This window comes from Dictyostelium discoideum (genome assembly GCF_000004695.1).
Source record: "Dictyostelium discoideum AX4 chromosome 2 chromosome, whole genome shotgun sequence".
NCBI classification, from domain to species: domain Eukaryota; phylum Evosea; class Eumycetozoa; order Dictyosteliales; family Dictyosteliaceae; genus Dictyostelium; species Dictyostelium discoideum.
The window spans coordinates 2,064,224-2,085,495 of NC_007088.5; the positions used below are offsets into that span (position 1 = coordinate 2,064,224).

Consider the following 21,272-nt stretch of genomic DNA (forward strand, 5'->3'; position numbering starts at 1 on the left):
AAACTTCTTCATATGGTGGTAAATTAAAAGCACTCTCGAGAATGTTGGCTTTGTTTATGATTGTACTCACCATTCAATCTTATATCCTTATGGGTGGTCAATTCAATATGAACGTCGATGTTAGAGCTGGTAATGTAGGTCTATTAAATATGGAAGATTATCCAACTTTCTCTGGTTTCTTAATGGTTTTCCATAAATTGGGTTACTTTTTTATTTTAATTACTTTCTTATTTAGATTTGTAAAATCATATAATCAACAATATCAACAACTTCATCATTATCATCATTATAATAAACAGCAACAACAACAACAACAACAACAACAACAACCACAACAACAACCACATCATTTAATTCATAATCATGATAATATCTTTAATTTATATGATGAATTGGAAATAAAGAGTTGGTTATTTAGAATATTGGCACAGAAATCAATTGTTTTAATGTGGATTTTCAATTTTAATTTTTGGCAATATAAAGATTATTTAGATTGTTTTATTTCAACCTTAATCATTTCAATCGTTACCGTTGGTTTTGGTGTTTGTTTATGTTTTGATGAACTTTCAAAATATTTAAAACCAAAAGTTTGGAAAATATTAAACAAATAAATAAATAAATAAATAAATAAAAAAACAATTCATTTATTATAATTTTTATTTTTATTTTTTTTTTTTTATTTTTTATTTTTTATTTTTTATTTTTTTTTTTTTTTTTTTTTTTTATTTTGTGTTGGTGACTTATTTTCAAAGGTCATGTTTAAAATTTGTAATAAATTCACTGATAAAAATAAAAAAAAATCCCCCTTTCGATTTAAATTTTTAATAAAAGATAAGATTTTTTTTTTTTTTTAAAAAATTAAGAAATTTATATTATTTAATTCCCACTTTAATTAATTTTTTGTTATGTCATTTTTTATTTAATTTTATTTTTATAAAAAAAATAGTTTTTTTTTTTTTTTTTTTTTTTTTTTTTTTTCGTTAAAACGGCACAAAAATTTTTTTTTTTATTTTTTTTTATTTCATTTTATTTTTTTTAAAAGTTTATTTTTAAAACAAATTCTATATATATATATAAAAATAAAGAAATGTTTCAAGAAGAAATTGCAAAACAATTATCTGTACTTACAGAGATTGAAGCCAATAAAATTTTAGAATGTATTGAATCAACAAAAAATAAAGATATGGCAGATTTTGCAGTACCAATTCCAAAATTAAATAAATTTAAGAAATTAGTTGGTAAACCAGATCAATTAGCAATTGATTTCGCATCAAAGATTCAATTGAATGATTGTATTCAAGGTGCATCAGCAACTGGTAATTATTTAAATTTCAAAGTCAATCGTTTATTACAAGTTCAAGAGATTTTAAAGGAAGTTATCAACCAAAAAGAAAAATATGGTATGACAGAACAAGGTAAAGGAAAGAAAGTGATCGTCGAATTCTCATCACCAAATATCGCCAAACCATTCCATGCTGGTCATTTACGTTCAACCATCATTGGTAATTTCATGGTTAATCTCTTCAATGAATTAGCCTATGAGACAGTCTCAATGAACTATTTAGGTGATTGGGGCAAACAATACGGTTTGTTAGCAGTTGGTTTCGAAAAGTATGGTTCAGAAGAAGAGTTATTAGCCGACCCAATTAAACATTTATACAATGTTTACGTTCAAATCAATGGTGAAGCAGAGAAGGAAGAAGAAGCTAAAAAGAAATATGCTGAAGAGATCGCCGCTGGTGTTGAACCAACCGCACCATTACAAACTACTCCAACCATTCACGATACTGCTCGTGCTTACTTTAAACGTATGGAAGATGGTGATGCTGAAGCACTTGCCATTTGGAAACGTTTCCGTGATCTCTCCATCGTTAAATACAAAGATATCTACAATCGTCTCAATGTTAAATTCGATATCTATGCTGGTGAATCATTAGTAACTGAAGGTATGACAATTGAATTTAAAAAATTACAAGATAAAAATTTATTAGAAGATTCTCAAGGTGCTAAAGTTATTGATTTATCTGTAAGTTTAAATAAATTAATAATAAATAATAATAATAATAATAATAATAATAATAATAATAATAATAATAATAATAATAATAATAATAATAATAATAATAATAATAATAATAATAATAATAATAATAATAATAATAATAATAATAATAATAATAATAATAATAATAATAATAATAATAATAATAATAATAATAATAATAATAATAATAAATATTTATTAATTTTTTTTTTTTTATTTTTTTTTTTAAATTATTATTATTATATAGAAACCAAATAAATTAGGTAAAGTTTTAGTTCAAAAAACAGATGGTACAACACTTTATATTACTCGTGATATTGCAGCAGCAGTTGATCGTAAAAATAATATTGGATTTGATAAGATGTATTATGTTGTTGCATCTCAACAAGATTTCCATTTCCGTCAATTATTTGATATTTTAGGTAAAATGGATTATCAATGGCAAAAGGATTTAACTCATATCAACTATGGTATGGTTAAAGGTATGTCAACACGTAAAGGTACCGTAGTATTTTTAGAGGATATTTTGAATAAGACCCAAAAGAAGATGTTAAAGATTATGAAACAAAATGAACAAAAATTCGCAGAGATTGAAGACCCAGAGAAAGTCGCCGATATCGTTGGTTTATCAGCTGTCGTCATTCAAGATTTCAATGCCAAACGTAACAAAGATTATGATTTCAATTGGGATCGTATGTTAAAATCAGATGGTGACACTGGTCCATACCTTCAATATGCTCATGCTCGTTTATGTAGTTTAGAACGTAAATCTGGTTTCGAATTCAATCCAAACGCTAACCTTTCTTTATTAAGTGAACCAGAAGCTTTCAATTTAGCAATTACCATCGGTAGATATCCAGAAATCATTCAATTGACTCATAATCAACTTGAACCTTCAACTTTGGTTGGTTATCTCTTTGAATTGGCTCATGCTGTCTCTTCTGCTCATCAAGTCCTTTGGATTAAAGATCGTGAAAAAGATGTCGCTGAAGCTCGTTTCGTTTTATATTGGGCTGCCAAAGTTATTTTAGGTTCAGGTTTAAGAATTTTAGGTTTAGTTCCACTTGAAAGAATGTAAAAAAAAAAGAATTTAATAATATAAAAAAAAAAAAAATAAAGAATATTTGATTATTTATAATAAAAAAATAAAAGAATAAGTTTTGAAAAAAATAAGAACATTTTAAAATATTTTAGTTTTATTTATTTATTATTGACCACAACTTGGTGGAGGGGTTGGTGATAAATATTTTAATTTATAAGTTAAATCTTCTTCTTCTTCATCATATCCATTATATTCTTTTTCTTCAATAACTTGTTGTTTTTTTTGTTCTTTAGAATATATTTCTTTAAATTTATTCTGTTCTTTTGATTGTTGTTGTTGTTGTTGTTGTTGTTGTTGTTGTTGTTGTTGTTGTTGTTGTTGTTGTTGTTGTTGCTTTGGTTCTTTTTGTAGTACAGTGTTATTCATTGAGGAGATTTCTTTTTTTGGATGCTGAGAATAATCAATTGTATTTGGAATGAAATTAAAAGGTGATCCATTACAAAAGAAAGATTCACAGCTTTTTATTTGATAGCCACCACTTCCATTTTTACTATTTTGGTTATTATTATTATTATTATTATTATTATTATTATTATTATTATTATTATTTATATTTTGAGTATGTTCAGGATATTTACAAACAAAGGGTGAGCTTTCAAAGAATTCAGAATCTTCATCATCAGTTTCATCTTTTAGGTTGGTACGATCAGAATTTTGGTGTATTGTATCAGTTGTAGTATTATTATTATTATTATAATTGTTATTATTAATATCAGTTGTACCACTATTAAATATTTGATTCTCATCAAAGGAAAAGGAATAATCGGATATGAAACTTGCTGTTTGAATTTCTCCATATGTATTTTCGGAAATGGTGGTTGTTAGAGTTGTGGTTGTAGTTGTTTTTAAACTCTTATCATTGTATGATTTATTGCTATTGTTATTATAGTTGTTGTTATTATTATTATTATTATTATTATTATTATTATTATTATTATTATTATTATTATTATTATTGTTATTGTTATTATTGTTTGTATTATGAGAATAGATATTATTGGATAGTTTGCTCTTATTGGTATCTTTTTTTACATTTTGGTTTTGGTATTTATTGATAAGGTTATTTGTGTTTTTAAAATTATTATCATCATCATTATCATAATTATCGTAATCATTTCCATTATCATTACAACCATCAAAATCAAAAGGAGAAAAATTTTCTATTCTTAGTGGTGCATTCTTTATTGGTGATTTTAATCTTTTATGTGGTGGTTCATTTTCAATAATATTACTAGTATTGTTATTATTATTATTATTATTATTATTATTATTATTATTATTATTATTATTATTATTATTATTTTGTAGTTTTGATTGAATGGTATGTTGTTGATTATTGATTCTTGTTCTTTCATCAAATATTGTTTTAATATTTACATTTGGATCAATATCAGTTTTATTGTTTGATATTTTATTAGTATAGTATTCGCTAGATGTTTGTGATGTAGGTGTTGGATTAATGATATCTTCATCTATTGTATTGTAATGACTTTGTTCAAATTTCTCTTGTACTGATTTCTTAAAATTATTATTATTATTATTATTATTATTGTTGTTATTGTTATTGATATTGTTAATGTTATTGTTATTGCTATTGCTATTGCTATTGCTATAGATAATATCATTATCTGGGAAATTGTTCGATTTAAAATTGAATTTAGTTGTAGAGTTTGAAAATGATGTTGGTAGCTTGTGTGAAAATCCCTACAATTTTTAAAATAAAAGTAAATAAAGATATTTATTCATTATTTAAATAGTTTAAATTCTTATACATACAAGCGAAACCTTTTGGCTACCAACTTTAATTGTTTGTATCTTTTTATGAGGCATACCTAAAAAATATGCCAAATGTGTTTGAGGATCTAGTCCATGATTACTATTATTACCATTATTATTGCTATTATTGTTATTATTATTATTATTATTATTATTATTATTATTATTATTATTATTATTATTATTATTATTATTATTATTATTATTATTATTATTATTATTATTATTATTATTATTATTATTATTATTATTATTATTATTATTATTACTATTATTATTATTATTATTATTATTATAATTAGCCGTGCTCTTTTGAGGTGGTCTATTTTGCATCTCTTTTAAAGATATTTATTTATTTATCTTTTTTTATTTAGTGAAGTGAAACTGTTTAAGACAATAATAACATTTTTTTATTTTTTTTATTTTTTTTTATTAACAAAAATAAAAAAAAAGTTCCATATTTCCAAGAAATTTTTCGACAATTTATTTTTTTTAATTTTTTTTAATTTTTAAATTTTTTTTTTTTAGTCTTGTTTTATTTTTTTATTTGGATTATTAAAATTAAAAAGCTGTATGACATCTTCAAATGAGATAATTATTTTAGATGATGACGATGATGATGATAGTGAACAACAAAAAACACCAAGATTTCAAGTAAATAATGGAGCTGAAACAATGAAAAATTCAAATTCCGATATTAGAAAAAAAGTAAATAAAACAATTGTAAATAAAAAAAGAGAGTTATTGGCGAACATCCATTCAAATAGATTTGATCGAATAGATAATAAAAAGATAAAAAGTGTTAATGACAATAAAACCAAGAATACCAACAGTATTAATAATAATAATAATAATAATAATAATAATAATAATAATAATAATAATAATAATAATAATAGTGATGGTAATAAAACAACAATCCCAACAATAACCACTACAACTAGTAGTCCCAAAAATATTATTTGTATAGATGATGATGACGATGATGCTATTGTAAATAATCTTAATACAAATAAAATAACAAGTAATTCAACAAAAGAAATAGTGCAAACAAAACAAACGACACCAACAAAAGTACAGTCACCACGTTATCATAATAGTAATAGCAATAAAAGTCCCAATGCAAAATCAAATTTTTTAGCAGATATACACGAAAAAAGATTAAATATTGGTGATGGTGGTATTACAATCGATGAGAATTATCACAACGTTTCAAATGGAGATAACGATTCCTATCGACCAAATAATAATAATAATAATATCAAAAGTAACAGTAACAGTAATAACAATTCAGATAAAATTAAAACTAATAAAGAACCATTTAATTTTCAACAATCACTAGACTTGAAAAAACAATTGAATTCAATTAGAAATGAACAACATAAAAGCTATAGAAATGATAAATTAAATAAAAAGAAATTCTTTGACCTAAATGATATCGATACACTTCAAAAACAAGAATTACAGAATAGAATGATTTCAGCATCAATGGAAACAACAATACCAACTGTTAATAGAAACGCTATTCATACAATTGATAATACTATATTACATCCTGAAGCAATTGGTAGAAAAGCATTGGAGTTTTCAAATAAATTTAGAAGTGCTCAAGGTAAACCATCATTAATTTGGAATCAAACTATTTATCATATAGGTGTTGAACATAGTAAAAGTAAGTATATAAATAATATATTATAACAATAGCAATAGCAATGATAAACATTAACATTTAATTATAATATATAGACATGGCAGAGAAAAAAGTTGCTTTTGGACATGATGGATTTAATGATAGAGCTAAAAGATACCCATTCCCATCAAGAGGAGCTGGTGAAAATGTTGCTTATACAAATGATCCAGATGATATTGCAAATAAAGTGGTAAATGGTTGGATTAATTCACCTGGACATAGAAAGAATCTTCTTGGTAATTTTAATGTTTGTTCAATTGGCGTTTATAAAAATAGTGAAGGTTTTTGGTACTTAACTCAATTATTTGGTCTTCAATAATAATTTAATAAACAATATAATAAATAATAAACAATAAAATATAATAATAAATAATAAATAATAAATAATAATAATAATAATAATAATAATAATAATAATAATAATAATAATAATAATAATAATAATAATAATAATAATAATAATAATAATAATAATAATAATAATAATAATAATAATAATAATAATAATAATAGGAGAAACATATCATAATATGTAAATTAGTTTTTTAATATATTCTGAAATGTTTTTAAATAAATATAATACAATGTATTTAGATATTATTGATATTTTATTGATATATTTTATTATTACATGTGTGTTAAAACTTTATATATATATTTATTTTATTCGTCTTTAAGTAAAATGACATCAACATTGTCGTGAACACGTTGGAGTAAGATTTCACCTTGGAAAGTGATGATACCTCTCTTTTTAGCAGCTTTGAGTGTACCAACTAATGCTTCGAAAAAGTTTGCAACATCATCATCATTGAATAAAACACCATATTTGACAGAGTACTTTCCATCAGCACCCTTGGTTCCAAGTTTTTTAATAAATTTGACTAATTCCTTAACTTCGTGATCAACGTCCATTCTTTACTAAAAAAAAAAAAAAAAAGTATTAAAACCCAAATAAAATACTTCTGATTTATTAAAAAAAAAAAAAAAAAAAAAATCATTTAATGATCACACATACATATATGCTTTTACAAAAATTTTTAATGAAAATAAAAAAAAAAAAAAAAAAAAACAAAAATAAAAAATCAAAAAAACCCAAAAAAAAAAAAAAAAAAAAAAAAAAAAAAAAAAAAAAAAAAAAAAAAAAAAAGTCAAAACCCAAAATAAAATAAAATGAAATTAATTAATAAAACCCCTACATGATTAAAATAATGCTAAATTAAATAAGATAAATTGTTTTTTATTTTATTTTATTTTATTTTATTTTATTTATTTTATTTATATTATTTTATATTATTTTAATAGTTTATTTATTTTGAGTATTTGGCAAGGATATGATTGAATATCATTTGGATCAGGTTATTTTCACCACCATTACCATATGACCCAATTGATTGAAGGAATGATATTTGTTCTTTTGAGATACCATAGGCTTTTTCAAAATTGTATTTTTGATCAAAGTCTAAAGTGTGGAAAGTTCTTAATTTAATACAAACTTTTTCATTAGAATCCATCACCATACGCTTCCACTGTTTAAAATTAACTTCTTTACAATTTCCACCTTTTTCATTTTTTAATACTTGGAGAATTTTAACAGAATTAATAACTTCACCATAAACATTATAGATCTTTAATGAAGAATCTGAAGAATCTTTAAAGTTATCATTAAACATTATTTTAATTATATTATCGGCTACCCAATTCACAGGTGAACATAATAAATTAATATCTACTTCTTTATCAGATGGGAAATAACCTAATTTAAAACTTGATTGAAGCATCAATTGAGTGATATCACCATAATGACCAATACCAGTATCAGGATTTGAAAATATACTTGGAGCTCTAAATATAATTGATGGAATTTTAAATCTTGATGATGCTTCAGTTAATAAAAATTCAGAAATTACTTTACTTTGCATATAACCTGTTGGTAAATTATTTATTGTTTCAAGTTTTGGAGTTGCAATTGATCCATTAAATTCTTGATTGTAAAATACTGAAAATGTTGATATTGTAAGTATTGGTTTTGGTTGGTGGTGTTGTTGTTGTGTTGGTTTACCAAAAAGTGAAAGTTTAATAATTTCTTTTAAACTATTAACATTTACTTGTTTACATTCGTAATAATTTGCTCTTAGATTAATATCAGCACCACTATTTAAAAGTAAATTTGTATTGTTTGAAATTAATGAATAATTATAATCAGATAAACCAAACTTCTTTTTAGTTAAATCTCCAACAATTGGTATAATTTTTGAAAGATGTTTTTCATTTAATTGTTTATAATATAATTGATGATGTTTTAAATTATTCAAAATCTCATCAACTGGATTACTAGATTTACTTTTATTTCTTAATAAACAATAAACTACTGAACAACATTCCATTTGAATTAAATACCAAAGTAAATAAGCACCTAAAAATCCTGTACTACCTGTTAAAAATATTCTTAATTCATTTTCTTTAAATTCTTTAATTTCTATTTGATTTCTTATTGAATTTGATGAAATTAAATTAAATTCATCATCATCAAGTTTAATTTCATTTTTCCAAAATTCTTCAGATTCTATTGTTTTATTTTCAGGAATATTATTATTTTTTTTATTTTGTCGATGTTGTTGTTGTTGTCCATCACCAATTTTTAATTTTAATTGATTTGTAATTAATTTAATTGATGATGATATTGTGTTTGATTGAAGTTGTTGAATTGTAATTAAACTAGAGTAGATTTCTTTATCAATCCAATTTTTTAATTGAACTGTTAATAGTGAGTCTGCACCATACTCAAGTAATCTTAAATCTTGATTAATCTTTGATACTTCAATAGATAATAGTTCTGATAGTTTATTTAAAAATAAACTATCTATACTTGTGTCATTTTCAATTTTTTTATTATTTGTTAATTCATTATTTTCAATTAGATTTGTAATGAAATCGAATTTATGTATCATTGGATGTTTTTTATAATGTTCAAATAAAGTTTTAAAATTAAATGGTGATACTATTAAATTTGTAGATTGAAAAACATTTTGAATTTGTGAATCTAATAAACCCAATATCATATTGATAGGTAATGGATACAAACCTTGGCCATCTAATAGCTGTGCAATTGATTCATTTCTTGAAACTAAACCTGCAGATTGAACAGATCCATAATTTGTACAAATTGAAGGTAAACCAATTGATTTCCTATATCTTGATAATGAATCTAATACTCTATTAGAACAAACATAAGAACATTGATCAACTGAACCAATTATTGATGCAACTGATGATGATAATATAAATTGTTTTAATTTCCAATTTCTTTTTATAGATTGATTATGTAAATTAATTGCACCCATTGTTTTTGCACCATGTGAAATTTCTAAACTTTTCATATCGATTTCATTTACACCACAAAATGTAAATTCAAATGCAAAATGAAAAATTGAATCTATATTTGTTATTGTTTTTGAATTTCCATTTAAAATTTGATCAATTGCATTATCAACACTAATCGAATTACTAACATCAACACTCTTAAAATGAAAATTAATATGTTTATTCTTCTTTATTAATAATTCTAAACCCCATTTCATTGATGATTTTGAAAGAACTATAATATTTTTAACATTTTCTGAAAATTTAACAATCCATTTTAAAATTTCTAAAATAATACCAGACTGACCTGTTACTAATATTGTTGAACCTAAATGATCTTGATTATTACTATTAATTTTATAATTTGTTTTTAAAATTGAAAAATTTGAATTAATTTGATTTTTATGAACATCAATTAAATCACTTAGAATGTTAATATCATTATTTACAACTATTTTACCAATATGTTTACGTTTATTAATATATTCAATTGCTACTTTAATTGTTGAATTTGAAAATTCAGTAATTGGCATTAAGTTTAATTCATGATTTTCAATAGCTCTAGTTATTTTCTTTAACATTCTCTGTATTAATGTTTTTTCAATAAATAATAATTCAACATTATGATAGCCAAAATTATATTTAAAATTATTATTATTTATATATTCATTTGGATTTAAATGAGTGATTGATAAATCTACAATTCTACCACCAATATTTAAACATTTGAAATTTGAATCCATATAATCACTTGATAAAGTATTTAATATTAAATCTACACCATGTTTATCTGATTTTAATTGTTTTAATTTTAACTTTATCTCTTCTGAATAGTCTTTGTTCATTGTTGAATAAATTCCAGTTATAAAATCACCATAGGTATTGATAAGGTATTGCTCTTTCTCTTTTGAACCTACAGTAACGAATATATGTGATTTATGACCTTTCCATTTCAATATATTCAATGCTGATAATCCTATACCACCTGAACCTGAATGAATTAATATTGATTCATTTCTTTTAATTTTTAAATTTCCAACATTAAATATTGAATGATATGATGTTAAATAAACACCTGGTATTGACGCTGCCTCAATATGATTAATATTAGTTGGTTTATGGTAAATCTGATTGTAATCAACTATGATATGTGTTGAAGTTGTATCATAACCAATACCATAAATTTGATCGCCTATCTTGAAATCATTAATATTACTACCAATGGCTGAAACAATACCTGAAAATTCCAAACCAAATTCTGGATCATTTATATCATTATTATGACTAACCATTTCAGGTGGTAAAAGTCCACAATAAAGTAAATAATCTTTATAATTTATACCAGTTGCCTTAACATGAACTTCTAATTGATTCTCTTTTAATGATTTCTTTGAATCTAAAATAAACTCTAAATTTGGTGATAGTTTTGCATATAATTGATTGATATCATTTACAAATGATTCAGATATAACAAATGTTTTATTTAAATTTGAATTTCTCTTATATCTTTCATAATAAACTTTGTTATCTCTAATTTTAAATTCTTTTTGAATGAATTTATTTGAATCTAATAATAATTGAATAGTATTATTTAATTCTTTATTGTTTATTGATTTTTGATCAAAATCCAAAGAGAATAAATTAAGTTGAGGAAATACTTCAAAATATCTTGCTGCACCAATTACCGAAGCTGATAAATAATTAATATTATCAGAATTTAATGTAATTAAAACATTTTTACATTTTAAATTATTTGATAATAATATTTGATTAATTTGAATGTATTCTAATGTTACAAATTTGAAATTATCAATTGTTAATTGATTAATTGCTTTTGTAAAATAAACAATTGATTTATCAGTAATAATTGATTTTTTAATTAATTCATTAAATTGTTGAACATTTGAAATTGTTGTTGTTGATACCTCTTTAAATAATGATAATTCATTATCACCATAGATAATGATATTATTATTATTATCATCATTAATTTGAGTAATTGTTTCAATATTGTTTAAATTTGAATAGATTGAAGGCTTTTGAGTATGTATTACATAAAAACTTGGTATTTCAATTGACATTATAACTTTAACTTCATTAAAACTACAATCTAATAATAAATTATTCCAAGATTCTTTAGGCATACAACATCTATCTTTTCTTATAGTTAAATCTGTAAAACACCACCATTGATCGAATACACCGAATATATTATCTAATAAAATTGATTTATAAATTGGTTCTACAAATACAAGTTGACCATTTGGTTTTAATATTTCATAAATTTGATTAATTGGTGGTTTTAATTGTTTAACTACATGTAATACATTTGACATTATTACAAAATCATAATATGATGGTTTTAACATTTGTTCAGTAATTAATTGCTTTTCAAGATTTAATGGTTTATAAATGATATGAATATTTTGATTTATATGTGAAAACTTGGATTTGGCATCTGGAATGAAGGATGGTGATATATCACTCCATGTATATTCTATATCGATTTCACTATTTGGAAATTCTATCAATAATTCATTGATTTTATTTAATACAATCAATGATAATGATGCTACACCACCTCCAAATTCTAATATTCTAAATACCATCTTTTCATTTAAATTTGGTAAAATTGATTCACTTATAATATTAGCAATCACTTGATTATGAATTTTAAGAATATGATAATTTGAATAGAAATTATCTAACATTCCATTGTCAAATAATGATTGAGGTGTATCATTTGAAGGATCGTCATCTATCAATGGAAATAACAATTTTGCAACGATTTTTGTTGATTTTAATAATATTTCATAATGTTCTATATTATTTTCATTATAATAATGTTGATGATCATCAACATTATTAACATCAATAACACTATCTTTTAAGGTTTCAAAAATTGATTTGAATAATTTTGAATGTTTATCATCATTTAAATATTTTTCAAGTAATTGAATTATATCCATTGATTTGATTATTTCTATATTAAGTTGTGGACATCTTTTAACTATATTTGAATATAATTGATTTGAAATGAAATTTTTCAAAATTGAAATGTCATAATTTTTAACTTTTTCATTCATCCTATCAGGTTCATCAAGTTGTTGAGTGAATTTTGAAGGTGATGGTATTGGTGAATCAATTAATTGATTATATGTTGAATATAAATCATTTAATGGTGGTTGTATTATTGATGAATCTTTAATTATTGTTAAAGATTTACATACTAATTTATTCATTTCAATTAAAATTCTACCATCTTCAAACATAACTATGATTGAACTTGAAAATGAATCTCCTATTCTTTTAAAACTATATGAATATGAATATAGTTTAATTTCTTTATCAGATGATAATTCTAAAAATGATGGTATATTTGATGAATAATATTTAAATCCTTCAACTTTTTCAAATACTAATTGACATTGTTCATCAACTAATCCAACTGAACTATGTAAACAAGAATCCAATACTGATGGTGTGAAAAGAGTTGATGATGATGGTTTAATTGGTATAACAGCTAATGAACAATCATCACCTAAGTAACACTCTGAAACTGTTTGAAATTCACCATTGTATGATAATCCAGTTTTTGATTTAATATTTTGATATAATTCATTCTTTGTTAATTTTGTTAAATTACATTTATTATTAATTAATTCTTGAATATTATACTTTTTATTTACATTATTACCACTTGTAAATAATTGGAAATTACCATTTGATGATTGTACCCATTCATTTGATTTATTATCTTTAAAATGGAATTGTACTTTAAATTCAGTTTTACCAGTTTGAAATATATTTGTTTGTAAACATTGATTAATACCATCTATTAAAATTAATGGTGATTTAAATTCCATTGAACCAATAGTCAAATCTTGTGATGGATATAATTTCAATAGATTATCAATATAACCACAACCTGGGAAATAGTATTTACCATTCACAATATGACCTTTAAGATATTTGAATGGTTTCTTACTAATATCAATAAATGTTTGATATGATTTAACATTTGGTGAACTTTCAATTAATGAAAAACCAAGTTGGTCAATTGGAGGTCCTTGAAATTTGTGTTTTTGTTGAACTAAATCTTCTTTCCAATATTTTTTATCATCCCATTGATAATTTGGTAATATTATTTCTTGATTATTATTATTATTAATTATTTGCTCATCTTTGAATTGTGATTTAAAATTGATGTTATATCGATTATCACAATAAAGTTTAGCAATTGTTTTTTGAATCTCTTGAATATCATTCTTTTTCTTATGAAGTGCTGAATATATTGAAACTTTGAAATTAGTTTCTTCAGTAGTTGACAAAGATGATACAGGTATCATTTGTTTTAAATAAAACTGTAATGTTGGATGTGGTGCTAATTCAATGAATACAATTTCATTTCCTAATTTATTTATTTCAATATGTTTATATAAATTTGAAATTGTTTGGGAAAATTTAACTGGTTTTATTATGTTATTATAAACATATTCGGAGTTGAATGGTGTTGTTGAAGATTCGTATAAATTTGTTGTTACTGTTGAAAAAATTGGTATTGTTGGTGATTGATGATTAATGTTTAAATTTAAGATTTGATCTTTTGTAATCTTTTGATTTGAAGTATGGAAAGATGATAATGAAGCTAACATTGTTGAGAAAATTCCTTTATCTTTTAATTCATTTGATATTTGATTTAATTGTTGTTCATTACCTCCCAATACAATTGAATTTGGTGAATTGTAACATGCAATTTCAATATCTGGGTATTTAGTTGAATAATTTGATGATAAATAATCTTCAGAACTAATACCAATTGATAACATTCTACCACCATTACAATGTGTTTCAATTTGTGCTAATGATCTATGATAAATTAAATAACATAAAGTATCCAATGTAATCATACCTGAGCAATAGGCTGCTGGAATTTCACCTAAACTATGACCAACTATAAATGATGCTTCAATACCCCAATGTTTATATAATTCGAATAATGATATCGTTAACATACAAACTATTGGTTGTGCAATTGTTGGATGTTGAATACTTCTATCTCCATCATCTATAATTGATCTAAATTTATTTAAAACTGAATATTCATAATACTTTAATAGTTCATCATCTAATAAATCCATTGATTTTTTGAAAATTGGTTCATTATTATACAATTCCAATGACATTGTATTATATTGTGAACCTTGACCCGCAAACACAAATACAGTAATTGGATTATTTTGAACTTTTGACATATTTGATGATTGTGTATTAGATGTTTGAATTTTATTTGTTGATTCAATATTTTCACTAAATTCATTCCAATTTGAAGCAGTAACTACACAACGTTGGTAAAGTGAACTTGATTTACTAAAAATTTGTTGTTTAACAAACTCTTTAAAATCATTTGATTTTTTAAACAAATAATCATTAACCACCGATTCATACTGTTTTAATGATTGTACTGAATTTGCAGAAAATGGTACTAAATACTGTTTTTGAGTTTGTAAATTTTTTAAATCTTCACTATGTGTGCAACTGTTTTTGTTGTTGTTGTTTTTATTGTTACCTTTGTATTCTGATAAAATTAAGCAACAATTTGAGCCGGTAATACCAAAATTATTTAAAATCATTGAAAAATTATCAGTTTTTTGGAGATCTTTGAAATGGATAGGTTCTGTAACAACTTTTAAATTCCATTCGTCAAATTTAATTGATGGATTTGGATTTTTAAAATTAATATTTGGTGTTAGATATTTGTTTTTAAACATTAAACAACATTTAACCAATGATGCAGAACCTGAAGCTGCTTCTAAATGACCAATTGAACTTTTAATTGATCCAATTAATAATGGTTGTTGACTTAAGGTGGAATTATTTGAAGAATGTGTTTTAAAAACTCTTGACATTCCATCCAATTCAACTGGATCACCAGTTGGTGTACCGGTACCATGTGCTTCAATATAAACTATATCTTCAAGTTTCACAGTTCCATTGGTTGATGAAAATGCATTATTAACATTATCAGCTTGTGATATTGATGATGGTGAATAAAAGTTTTGTTTATCTTTTAAACCGTTACCATCAACATTTGAACTTGCACCTTTAATAACACAATAAATGTTATTACCATCTGCAACTGATTGTTTTAAACTCTTTAAAACTAATAACGCAACACCTTCTCCTCTAACGAATCCATCTGCACTTTCATCAAATGTCATACATTTGCCTTGACTTTTACTTAACATATTCAAATATGAAAAAGATTTTGATGAATTTGTTTCTAAAAATCATAAAATAAAATAAAATATGTTAGTATTTAAAAAAGTTTAAAATAGAGAAAAAAAAAAAAAAAAAAAAAAAAAAAAAAAAAAAAAAAAACATACCAAATAATGAATTTACACCTCCAACAATTGATAAATTTGAGAAACCACTTTTAATTGATTGATAGCCTAATCTTATTGCATTTAATGATGATGAACATGCAGTATCTATAGTTATTGATTCACCAGAGAAATCAAAACAATGTGATATACGATTTGCAATGGTACTTAATGCCGATCCAAAAACGTTTGTTTGTGTTGAATTTGGATTTTTGCTAATATCTTTATAATCAACTGATGTACAACCAATGAAAACTGATGTTTTTGAACCACGAATTTTGATTGGATCAATATTTGAATCTTCTAATGCTTCCCATGTACATTTTAATAATAATCTTTGTTGTGGATCAATAGTTGATACTTCAGATGGATTAATACCAAAAAATAATGGATCAAATGATTTCCATTCATCAAGTGGTAGTAAACCTGCATTTCCATTTGAAATTTCACCCAATTCATTAAAATTATCGCTCCATCTTTCAGTGGTTTTAACAACACCATCAAATCCATTCATTAAATTATTCCATAATTCTTTTGTTGAATCATTTGATTTACTTAAATCTCCTGATGGTAATCTGAATCCAATTCCAATAATTGCAATATCATCCTCGTTTTCATTTGGTTTCGCTAGTTTATAAGATGATAAGTTAGTATTGTTTGTCATTATTAAAAAAAAAAGTGAAAAAGTTAAAAATAAAAAAAAAAACAAATTTAAAATGATAGAAAGTTAATTATTGTAAGGTTGAAAAAATAATGGAATACAAATAAAAATAATTTCTATTTAAATAATTGGGTACAAAAAAAAAAAAACTACATTTTAGGGAATTTACGATTTTAGATAGGTGTATGTCGTGAAAAAAAAAAAAAAATTTAATAAAAAAAAAAAAAAAAAGTCTTTTTGTCGGAAAAATGTATTATGAAAATAAAAAATTAAACCCCACATTAACATATTAATTAATTATTGGATTCACACTAAAATGTTAAATTTTTTTTTTTTTTTTTTTTCAAAAATTCTTTAAATTTATAAAGATTTTCGAAAAAAATAAAAAATAAAAAAATAAAAAAAAAATCAAATAATTTTATTTGCCAAATCTCATTATATCTGAAATTAAATCTCTAATTTGAAAATATTTTTGTAAGCTTTATCTTTTGCTTGAAAATAATTTTTTACAAGATAAGAAAAATATATTTTGTTGTTTTTTTTTATGGGAGTAGATCAACCCAAACTTTTATTTTTTTTTTTTTTCTGGTCTGGTTTTATGAAACTCGTCAATGGGTTTGTTTTTGTTTTTTTAATTGTGGGTGTTGAGATTTTTGATAAATTGGTTTAATATTTTGAAAATTATTTTCAATTTCTTGTTGTTGTTGTTGTTGTTGTTGTTGTTGTTGTTGTTGTTGTTGTTGTTGTTGTTTTGGTTGTTGTTGTTGTTCATTTGGTTGTTTAGGTTGCTTTGGATGTTGGGGTTGTTGTGGCGGTTTTGCTTGTTTTGCTCGTTGTTCTCTTGGTAGTTTTGGTTGTTTTTGTTGTTGTTGTTGTTGTTGTTGTTGTTGTTGTTGTTGTTGTTGTTGTTGTTGTTGTTGTTGTTGTTGTTGTTGTTGTTTTGGTTGTTGTTGTTGTTTTGGTTGTTTTGGTTGTTTTGGTAGTTTTGGTTGTGGTTGTTCTCTTGGTTGTTCTGTTTGTGTCGATTTTTGTTGTTGCTGTTGTTGTTGATATTGTTTAAGATGCTGTTGGATTAAAGCTTGATCTTGGTCTTCCAACTCTTGTGTGGTTTGGTATTGAACCTGTTGTGCTTTCATTTCAAGTTCAGGTTTAAAATTATTAAACCTGTTTGATTTATTTTGATAATGTTTATTATTATTATTATTATTATTATTATTATTATTATTATTATTATTATTATTATTATTATTATTATTATTATTATTATTATTATTATTATAATTAAAAATACTATTTTTATTATTATATGAACTATTATTATATAAATTATTATTATATAAATTATTTAAACAATCTTTAATATCATCAGAAGATTGTAGTTTTAATTCTGAATTAAAGAAATGATTATTTCTAAAGGTATTAATTAATTTATATTTAAGAGGAGATATATTTCCGCTATTGTTATTGTTATTATTATTACTATTATTATTATTAAATAGCTCTTCATAAAATTCAATTGATCTATTTGGAAGTATATTAAAAAATAAAGTTGGAGAGAATTGTAATTGTGATTGTTGATAAGGTGTTAATTTTGATTTATCAGTTTTAGTATTAAATAGAGTTGTTAGAGTATCAATTGCATCTGATTTTCTAAATTCTTTCTCCATTCTCTTTCTATCCATTATATTAAAATGTGGTGTTTCCTTATAAATTGGATGATAAATGGTTGGAAATAAATGTTTATTCGAATAGTCAATTAATAATATACCAAATAATAATGGTACTGGTGGTAATGGATTCTTTAAAATATTTGAATAATTTTGAATTTTTAATAATTCTCTTTCAATTTCACAAATATCAAAATTATTATCATTATTACTATTATTATTATTATTATTATTATTTAGAAATCTAATTGGAAAATTCTTAAAAACTTCTGATGAAATAACTGATTTAATTGGAAAACTAAAATTAAAATCATTACATTTACCACCAAAATAATTTATGTGCCAAATTAAACCATAAAGATAATGATTTAATAAAATGTCTTTTTTACTATAAGCTGCTGCTGTAGTTGTTGTTGTTGTTATTGTTTCCTTTTCATTCATTTTAACATCTCCATCTTCATTTTCAATTTCATTTTCAATTTCATTCTCATTTTCAATTTCATTCTCATTTTCAATTTCATTTTCTTCAAAATCTTCATCTTCGTCTTGATTATCATCTTCATCTTCATCATTCTCATTACAACCATCATCCTCTTCTTCACTATTATCATCAGCATCATTATCATTACAACCATTTTTAACAGAAGTGAATAAATTGTATAATTTATAAATATATTTCTCTTTAATAATATTTATATTTGATTCCCAAAATGGATGATTTATAGATAAAAATGATCTAATTAAATAATCTATATCATTTGATGAATCTACTATTTTATTTTCAATGATGATATTATATCTTGTTTTTATTTTACTATTACTACCATTTCCCTTATCTTTTTCACATTTAAAATTTTGAGTTGGTTGACTTATTCCTTTTGATAAACAATAATAATTACCTGCGTTATTAAATAATGATTTTAATATTTGAGGTGATTGTTGTTGTTGTTGTTGTTGTTGTTGTTGTTGTTGTTGTTGTTGTTGTTGTTGTTGTTGTTGTTGTTGTTGTTGTTGTTGTTGTTGTTGTTGTTGCTGTTGCTGTTGTTGATTATTGTTAACATCGCTATTATTATTATTATTATTATTATTATTATTATTATTATTATTATTATTATTATTATTATTATTATTATTATTATTATTATTAACAAAACGATTACGATAAAATAAACGTGGTTGTGAAGATTTTCCAATTAATCTAAATAATAAATCTAAATTTATTAAACCTGTTTCTTCATTATATAATGGTTTCTTAATTTTACAATATTCACTCCATGCTGAGCCTATATTATATGATGATACTTTTGGTAAATGATCAGTACCCATTAAAAATGTTAACATTACGAAATCAACTATTGCTTGTCTTCTTTTACTAATATCTTCTTCTTCCTCTTCTTCTTCCTCCTCTTCTTCTTCAATTTGCACCCCTTCTTCTTTTTCCTCTGTTGCTATTCCTTCACCTTCTCCTTCCACTTCTCCTCCTGATTTTTTTTGTTGTTTTTGTTTTTTTTGTTTCTTTTTATAACATTGTTGATAAATTTTATCTCTAATTTTATCAATTTTAATAATTTCTTCAGAATCTTTATTATAAATATAAACATTTTTATATTTTGATAATAATGAAAATAATAAAATATCTGAATCACTAATAATAATAATAATAATAATAAAAATAATATTAATAAATGATTGATGATAAACTATTATTATTATTGTTATTATTATTATTTTAATTAATACATACCTTGAAACTATTGTAAATGAATCATTTATTGGATAATTTGAATTTAAAATTTGTTCGAAAATTTTAAATTCTCCTTCACCAATTCTATCAGATGCAGAAATAAAAATCTTTTTTGCAAAATATAATTTATTCTTTGTATAAAATATTAAAAAATCTTTTAATTTACCCATAAATGTAGTACCTGGTGTGAATTCTAATGTTGAGAATGAGCTATCAAATGATTTTAAATCATTTTCATTTAAATAATCATAATCGTGAAGTTGAGGTGATTGTTGTTGTTGCTGTTGTTGCTGTTGTTGTTGCTCTTTATTTCTATTTATAAAATATTTTAATTTATCTATATTCCCATTCTATATAATAATAAATAATAATAATAATAATAAAAATGTTGTATACTACTATTAGTAATTGATGTATATATTTTATATTTTATATTTTATATTTTTACCTTTAATCTTCTTTCTCTTTGTAATATCATTTTTGATCTAGGACCAGGACCATCAATACCAAAGAATACGGAATGTTTAACACGAACTTTTCTTAAAATTCCATCTATAAAAGATTTTAATATTCTAAAAACATTTACTTCTGTATTTAATTTGGAATTATCTCCCCTTTTAACTGATTTATGTAAATAATTATTTAAATCTATATATACATGATCGGTGGTAATTTCTTTTACTTTTTCAACACAACCAAATTGTTTACCCATGAATAAATTTAATCCCTCAATACCCATTTTATTTTATTTTATTTTCTTTTTTTTTTTTTATTATATATATATTATTACGTTTTTTTTTTTTTTTTTTTAATTTTTTTTTTAAAAAGTTTATGGCGAATCGGAT

General features: G+C 23.1%; 7 protein-coding genes across 7 annotated transcripts in view; 3 read left to right on the forward strand and 4 right to left on the reverse strand.

The window, feature by feature from the left end:
• Positions 1-611, forward strand: part of DDB_G0272995 (hypothetical protein) — a gene marked incomplete at both ends in the record, with an annotated part of 3,722 nt that extends 3,111 nt beyond the window's left edge. The window contains one exon of the mRNA XM_639833.1: positions 1-611. This exon is cut by the window's left edge and continues 1,303 nt beyond it. Coding sequence (XP_644925.1) covers positions 1-611 — 611 coding nt within the window.
• A 476-nt stretch (positions 612-1,087) lies between these two features.
• argS1 (arginyl-tRNA synthetase) lies at positions 1,088-3,122 on the forward strand (the record flags this gene model as incomplete). Its single annotated transcript, XM_639834.1, has 2 exons — positions 1,088-2,026; positions 2,292-3,122. The coding sequence occupies 2 exons, from the start codon at positions 1,088-1,090 to the stop codon at positions 3,120-3,122; spliced, it is 1,770 nt and encodes a 589-aa protein (XP_644926.1).
• A 129-nt stretch (positions 3,123-3,251) lies between these two features.
• DDB_G0272865 (hypothetical protein) lies at positions 3,252-5,255 on the reverse strand (the record flags this gene model as incomplete). The annotated part of the gene is made up of 2 exons (XM_639835.1): positions 3,252-4,850; positions 4,923-5,255. The coding sequence occupies 2 exons, from the start codon at positions 5,253-5,255 to the stop codon at positions 3,252-3,254; spliced, it is 1,932 nt and encodes a 643-aa protein (XP_644927.1).
• Positions 5,256-5,495: 240 nt separating this feature from the next.
• Positions 5,496-6,931, forward strand: DDB_G0272863 (hypothetical protein; the record flags this gene model as incomplete). Its single annotated transcript, XM_639836.1, has 2 exons — positions 5,496-6,594; positions 6,669-6,931. 2 exons carry the CDS (start codon positions 5,496-5,498, stop codon positions 6,929-6,931), a joined length of 1,362 nt encoding a protein of 453 aa, XP_644928.1.
• Positions 6,932-7,275: 344 nt separating this feature from the next.
• Positions 7,276-7,524, reverse strand: DDB_G0272861 (hypothetical protein; the record flags this gene model as incomplete). Its single annotated transcript, XM_639837.1, has 1 exon — positions 7,276-7,524. The coding sequence occupies one exon, from the start codon at positions 7,522-7,524 to the stop codon at positions 7,276-7,278; it is 249 nt and encodes an 82-aa protein (XP_644929.1).
• A 395-nt stretch (positions 7,525-7,919) lies between these two features.
• pks14 (beta-ketoacyl synthase family protein) lies at positions 7,920-17,019 on the reverse strand (the record flags this gene model as incomplete). The annotated part of the gene is made up of 2 exons (XM_639838.2): positions 7,920-16,255; positions 16,359-17,019. 2 exons carry the CDS (start codon positions 17,017-17,019, stop codon positions 7,920-7,922), a joined length of 8,997 nt encoding a protein of 2,998 aa, XP_644930.2.
• Positions 17,020-17,624: 605 nt separating this feature from the next.
• On the reverse strand, positions 17,625-21,166 carry DDB_G0272997 (hypothetical protein; the record flags this gene model as incomplete). The annotated part of the gene is made up of 3 exons (XM_639839.1): positions 17,625-20,328; positions 20,428-20,777; positions 20,876-21,166. 3 exons carry the CDS (start codon positions 21,164-21,166, stop codon positions 17,625-17,627), a joined length of 3,345 nt encoding a protein of 1,114 aa, XP_644931.1.
• Between the last annotated feature and the right edge of the window lie 106 nt (positions 21,167-21,272).